We start from the raw sequence: 6,840 nt of genomic DNA, 5'->3' as shown, positions 1-6,840 counted from the left end.
GGTCCCCTCCACCAGGCCGCACTAGGCCTGACCCGGGGCCTGCTCCCCACGCCGGGCCGGGGTCTCGCCAGGCCGCGCCAGGCCGGGCCAGGCCCTGCTCCCCTTCCTCGGGCAGGGAAGGGGCTGGGGCAGAACCCCGCGTCCATCTCCTGGTAACGTCCCCTGTGACCTCAGCGCCGGGGCCCCCCGCCAGCTCCCCGGCCCGGTGTGCCACTGGGGGTGCCCGAAGGCAGCATGAGCGTCACCATCACGCTGGCCGAGCTGGCGGACCTGGCCTTCGGCACGGCCGATGGCAACAGCCCCCAGGTAGGCGCCCTCCGCATCCTCCTGCGGGGCCTCCTGGAGAACCTCCCCCCGCAGGAGGCCCCGGCGCAGGTCAGGGAGGATGAGAGGGGTCTCCCGGAGCCTGTCACCGGCGTGGCCCGGCGGAAGTGCTGCTCCCTCCGTCAGCAAAGGCGGCCGTGGCTGGGGAGGGCAGAGGGTCAGCCAAGCCACCCCAGCGGACCCCCGGGCACCCCAGAGCTGCCGGCCCCCGGCGGGCCAGCCGCCGAGGAGTGGCAAATGGTGCAGCTGAGGAAGAGGATGGAAGTGACTGAAGAGGTGATGGCGAAGGTGAGAAACCACCCTCCAGGTGGTGCCTGTCCTCGGCAGGGTCCCACACCCTGCCCTACACGGAGTCCTGCCCTGTGCAGTGTCCTGCCCTACAGAGGGTCCTGCTCTGCACTGCTGTCCTACACAAGCATCCTGCCCTGCATGGTGTCCTGGCTTATGCCACTCACTGCCCTACACCATGTACTGCTCCTGCCTGGCACAGTGTCCAGCCCTATATAGTGTCCTGCCCTACACAGTGACATGCCCATGTTGTATCTTGCCCTTGCTGTGACAACTGCTGCCGAAGGACCAGAGAGCCCAGTGAAGCATGGAGGCACCTTTCTGGCTCTGGTGGCCCCAGCTCCACTTGTGACTCATTAAAGAGCAGTATTTAACACAGCCACTGGCCAAAGATGGTTTCGGTCACTTCTCACCTGCCCCTGAGGCTCCATCAGTACTTGCGCTGAAATTTAGGTCTGTTGGGTCCCATCCTGCCCTGGCAAGGATCCCCCAGCGGTGCAGGCACAGCAGAATACCCATCAGGCTCCCCTTATCTCTTCCCTGCGGCACAGCAAGTGCCTGAGCTGCAGGTGACAGCAGTGCTGCCTTGCAGGCAGGCTGTCCCCACACCAAGGCAGGATCCCGTGGGAGAGACACTGTCACAGCACGAGTTCAAGTTATTTGGCTGTTCAAGTTTAGACTCTGAGTGGGAAACACAACACGTAACATCAGAGCTGTCTTCCTTGCTCGAGCCACACATTGCAGCGCAAGGATGAGTTGTGGTGGCCTTGTGCCCAGCTGTCTTCGCCACAGGCAGCATGGGGCTGGCCCACAGCAAACCCAACACTTCTTCATCCCTTGTGAGACCTGGCAGCCCCGAGCCAATCCCGTCTCACATGTTATGACCTTGGCTTTGAGCACAACCACAGAGCAAAGGGAAAAGGTGACAGAATTTTGCTCGGGAGGGGGCGGGGGGGGAAGCTGGAGCAGGGATTCTTGTCCCTTTCAAGCGTTCTTCCATTTCAGTTTGGGGGAGGTCTGTGGGCATGGCCACGGGCCAGCCATATGTGCCCAGTGCTGTGGCAGCTCCGTTGGGTCCCAGAGACACCCCTGAATCTGAGTCTTCATTGCATACCGTTTAACTTCCCTTCTCCCCATGTCCCCCGGAGCCCACAAGGACTCAGCATCACTGGCCAAACCTGTGTTCCTCAGGTCATGAACATGCTGCAGGAGATGCTCACCACCACCTGCTCCCTGAAAACCACTGTCGAGGGCTTCCAGGAGGAGCTGCAGCTCCTGAAGGACAGTTTCCAGAAGGTGCGTACATGAAGCCAGGCCAGTTGCTGGAGAGTTCTTGGCAGAGCGGTCGGGCTCCCCGGGGGCTTGTGTGGATGGCCAAGTGGCACAGGGTGACAGGGATGATGTCCTGAGCTCAGGCTCCTTCCCACACAAAGGTTAAGCTGGGAGATGTGGGATCTGCCCTGGAGCCCAGGCGCTTTGGGCAGACACTGCCTGTGGCCATGGAGCCCAGCCCAGCACTGCCTGTCCCTGCTGATGCTGATCCTCACCATTCCCAACCCCTGTGGGTGCCAAATGCCCTGTTGCTTCTGTTTAACAGGCTGGTCTGGAGGAGCTGCGAGAGCGGCCAGTGAAGCAGGACGAGCACGGCCACCGCCTGCAGAGCATCCTGGACCAAGTGGTGAGTGGGGGGAGCTCTGGCAGAGGGGCTGGGGGCGGGTGTCTGCAGCACTGTGCACAGAGGCACTCAGCACCCAGCCTCTGAGACTGTCCCCAAGCTTTCCAGGGTCAGGCTTTGGCAAATCCTTATGGAAAATGCACTCAAGCCTCCCAAGGGCTGCCCGGGCTGAGGTAACCTGCCTGGCAAGCATTTGGCCCCACAAGGATCTTCTGGCAGGGTCCATGTCACCTTCCCAGCTGCCGGAGCAGGGACATCCATCCCTGGGTGTGCTGGTGGCTTCCACTAGACACCTCTGCTGATCTCATCCCTCCTGCAATGCCAGGAGAGTATCATTACCTTGGGACACAACAGCACAGACAGGGGCTGGATTATACCCTCTAGATTTTGAGGTCACAGGGGGTCTGCAAGGGTTGGGGATGGTGCTGGGGGTGGTGGCAAGGTTTCGCATTTCCCTCCTCATCCTGGATCTGCCCAGGCTCTCCGCTCCCAGAGCAGGACGGAAGGGCTGATTTCTCTCCTGGTCGCAGGCAGAGGTGTGGCAGGAGCTGTACTCCTTCCCCTGGAATGCCACCACGCTGTGCCAGAGCTCTTTCTGCAGGGTGGCCACTGGCAAGATGCATACAGGCTCCCAGGTGCCAGGCTCCCTTGCTGGCAATGCCTGGATGGCACGGGGATCTTGTCACTCCCCAAAACACTGGGGGCTGTTTCGTTTCAGAAGCTCTCCAGCCAGGAGCTTGGCCCTGAGCCCTCGCAGGACCCAGCCCACAAGGCCCCATGGAACCTGAGCTGGCTCATGGAGCAGCGTGAAGTCGTGGGCACCCATGTCAGCCGCTGTGAGAGCCAGCTCCAGCAGCACGGTAAGCACCAGCACCCCCCCCACCATGCCAAGCCACCATGTGCTGGCTTGTGCCACTGGACCTTTGCCAGGACTGGTGGATGGCGCAGCCATACGCAGCCATCCCATCTGAGTCTCCAAGCTGCTGCAGCCCCCTTGTCCCTCTGCCTTGCTCCCAGACACGCTGGCGTGACTGGGGACGTGGTCACTGCCATCTGTGGCACCCCTGGGTGCCCTGGTGCTGGCCATGCATGGGGGCTGGCAGCAGGGGGGCTGAGGGCGTTCTGCAGCCATAAAGCCACCTGTTTTGGGGATGGCACCATGCTGGGGGCCTGCAGGAGCTGGCACTTCCTGGAGCAAAGCTTTGGTGTCTGTTTTCAGCTGACTCAGGGACCTCAGAGGACACAGCTGCCCCACTGGAGAAGGTGCCAAGCAAGACAAGGCAGGATGAAGGAGCGAAGGTGCCCAGCTGCCCGGGCCTCAGGAGGGCGCTTCCCGAGAGTCTGGGGCTGCAGCCCCGCACCCTGCTTGCCGGGATGCACTGGGCCATCACTCAGGATGTCCTCGCTAGCCACTCACTGGGGCCACCCATAAGCATACCTCCCTGCCTCACCCAGCTCCTGCAGCCACCCTGTTTCTCACCCAGGGCCCCATCTGTCCTCCCCAGGGGCTGGATTTTGGCATGGAGGTGCTGGACCAGGTGGGGCAGCTGCAGGAGCAGTGCACAAGGCTGCAGGAAGCTGTGGAGCGGCTGTGGGGTGACACCAGGGACACCCAAGTGAGCACAGCCCTGGGCTAAGCTCAGGAGCCGCTTGTGCCATGGTTGGTGTCTGAACCAGGCTGGGTACAGGCTTGCCCAGGATTGGCATGTCCCCACATCCCCAGCGTGCCAGGGTTTTGTGGCCATGACATGCTGGAGGAGCCGGGGATGAACAATGATGAGCAGCTCTGAGAGAGGGATAAGGGAGGGCGGGTGGCTGGGGGCACTTGGCAGGCATGGAACCTGCGCGGGGTGGTGGGGCACCCAGCCATGAGCAAGGTGCTGCAGGAGCAGGGCTTGGGTGTTGTGAGCAAGCAAAGACATGTGGGGCTGGTGGGAGGGCTGGGGGCCCACAGGGGATGGCTGACACCATGTCCCCCTCAGAAAGCAGACAAGGCTGCACTGGAGACCAAATCAAGCCAGGATGAGCTGCAACGTGCCATGGTCCAGCTGAGTGAGATGATGCAGGACCTGCTGCAGAGGATGTCCCTGATGGACCAGGACAGGCAGAAAGCCCTGGAGAAGCTCTTCAGTGAGATAGACTCCAAGGTAGCAATGTCGCCTGGGGAGGGTGGTGAGGATGGAGGGATGCACCGGCCCAGGGAGCACATCCCTGCGTGGGGGGGGGGGTAAGTCCTGAATCTGACAACGCCAAGAAATGACAATCCTTGCACCGTGGCTGGCCATGTGTCCCAAGGTGTCCCCAATGTCCCTCAGGGGCACCAGCATCCCTTGAAATGGGGATGGTGCCCCAACAAGGCCCCCTGCCCTCCCTGCAGCTGGACTGTGCGGCGCTGGCTCCCCTGCAGGCACAGCTGGAGCAAGTGTGGAGGCTCACCCAGCAGTGCCTCTGCGAGGGACCCTGCTGCGGTGACAACCGTGCCACCAGATTCAAGAGGTGGGGGCTGCTGGGTCCCGTCCCATCCCACCCCACCTTGTCCCCGTCTGTCCTCTCCTGTATTGCCCCATCCCCTCCCATGCTGTCCCATCCTGCCCTGTCCATCCCGTCCAGACTGTTTGTCCCACCCTGCCCATGGGACCTCGTGTGGTCCCTGGGGTGCTGGTGGGGTGCTGAGCAGCCGCCCCTGTGCTGCAGGCAGCTCTGTGATCCCGTGAAATGCATCTCCTGCGACAGATCCCTGCCACAGGCCCGGGCACCGTGAGTATTGTGCAGCCCCCCCAGGACAGACCCCCATGCCACATTGCCACTAGAGACCGCTGCCCGACTTTGCCCCCGCGTCCTCATTTGTAGGCACTTGGTGACAGTCCGAAGAGCCAACCAGATCCTCCATCCTCATCCAGCCAGTGCCAGCAGCTGCTGCCTGGCACAGCAGCTCCCGGGGAGGTGAGGCTTGCCAGGTGCCACTGCATCCCTCTCTCTCCCTTTGTGATCCCTCTGCCTGGGCAGGAGGGGTAACATCAGTGCTCCCCGCCCAGGGAGAGTGAAGGAAGCAGCAGTGCCGGCCGGGGGAGCCCCAGGAGTCCTCCCGGGCCACTGTCCACCTCCAGTTCCCTCATCGCCATGTGTTCCTGCGGAGGCGCTGCAGACCTCGCCTGCAAGAATGTGAGCCCCCATCCCCATGTGTCCCTGTGCTCTGGAAACCCACTGAGCCCACCCGGGCTGGGATGGTGAGAGTGCTGTGAGCTGCAGACAGCCTCGGTGCACCTCCATTGGCACCGTCTGCCCTTCCCTCTAGAGAGAAGTGGATATTTTGGGCATCGATGGGGTTGTCTACAAGGGCAGGCTGAGCTCGCCGCCTGGCAACAGGACCATCACCATGGGCAAGGACTTCACAGGCAGGGGAGCAGCCCCAGGGCACAGCTCCAGCCAGGCTGTGCAGCCACCTGAACCAGCACATTCTGCTCATCCCAAAGCAACGAAGACCCCCCAGCCCCGCTCCCGGCACACCATGGAGATACGCCGTGCCGTCAAGTACAGCAGCTACAACGTGTCCCCGTACTCATGTGAGTGCCTGCCCCGGTTGCCCTCCCGGGCCACCAGCCCCACCATGCAGGTTCAGCCTGCTGCTGAGCCGCTCCCAGGGGGCACTGTGTCCCAATGCAAGGCTGTTTGTCCTTCCGCATTGTAGGTGCTGCCAGGCGGACAAAGACGGGTGCTCCGGGGGCTGGTGGCAGGCTGACGCAGGTGGCAGCAGGACAGCAGGCGTCTGAGCCAGCCAGGGAGCTGTGAAATGGCTTGGGTGTCTGGGAAGGGGGCAGGTGCACCAGGGCTGTGCTGCCTGGCCTCAGGGGTCTGGCGGGGTGGGGGTCACGCTGTCCTGGCAGCCGCTCAGTGCAGCGGGGTAACACCACAGGCCATAAAGATGCTCCCTCCGCTGTTGCCTCTCCTGCATGGTCCCTGAGCTTGTAGGGGTACATGGGACATCCTTGGGGACTCAACAACCAGAGCCTGACGTTTTGGGCTGTGCCACGTCCCTGTGAGCTCTCTCTGACCAGCCAAACGTTCAGGTCTGCGGTGTGGCTCTGGATTTTCCAATTCCATGGCTCCTGGTGGTCCTGTGACAGTCACGGGCAAGTTCCCCTCCCCGCCACCCAGGTCTCCATGTGGTTTCACCTGCATTTCACAGGCAGGTGTCTCCCCTGGGTGGGCTCCATGCCATGCAGCCCCATGCCTCACAGACCATCCCCACTCCCAGCACAACTCCACACTGGCCTCCATGTGCTCAGGCCACCATGGCTGGGACACCAGACCCATGTTCCCAGCTCACTCCAGATTTCACACGCTTGTCCCACTCCACCTCAGTGGGGCAGGACTGAGCCACGCAGCTCCAGCACAACCCTGCACAGGGAAGCACCAGCTCTAGCCCTCCCTCCAGCCTCTGCCCAGGCTGTACAAGAGGCACCATGGGTGAAACCACGGCTCCTACAATGTTTATTTTAGCAACACAAATAAGAGATTGAAATTAATTATTGACCGGTGAGTGCTGGGACAGA

The 6,840-nt window shown here is 62.2% G+C and overlaps 1 protein-coding gene across 1 annotated transcript; it reads left to right on the top strand.

Moving 5' to 3' along the window:
• Positions 1–219: 219 nt before the first annotated feature.
• Positions 220–6,793, top strand: C8H16orf96 (chromosome 8 C16orf96 homolog). Its single transcript, XM_074598074.1, has 12 exons — positions 220–612; positions 1,804–1,908; positions 2,210–2,290; positions 3,006–3,147; positions 3,507–3,586; positions 4,270–4,434; positions 4,665–4,783; positions 4,982–5,044; positions 5,138–5,230; positions 5,323–5,449; positions 5,583–5,850; positions 5,976–6,793. The coding sequence occupies exons 1-12, from the start codon at positions 235–237 to the stop codon at positions 6,074–6,076; spliced, it is 1,722 nt and encodes a 573-aa protein (XP_074454175.1). The 5' UTR covers positions 220–234; the 3' UTR covers positions 6,077–6,793.
• Positions 6,794–6,840: the final 47 nt, after the last annotated feature.

This window comes from Larus michahellis, chromosome 8 (assembly GCF_964199755.1).
Source record: "Larus michahellis chromosome 8, bLarMic1.1, whole genome shotgun sequence".
Lineage (NCBI taxonomy): Eukaryota > Metazoa > Chordata > Aves > Charadriiformes > Laridae > Larus > Larus michahellis.
This window is presented reverse-complemented; position numbering and strand designations above follow the sequence as displayed.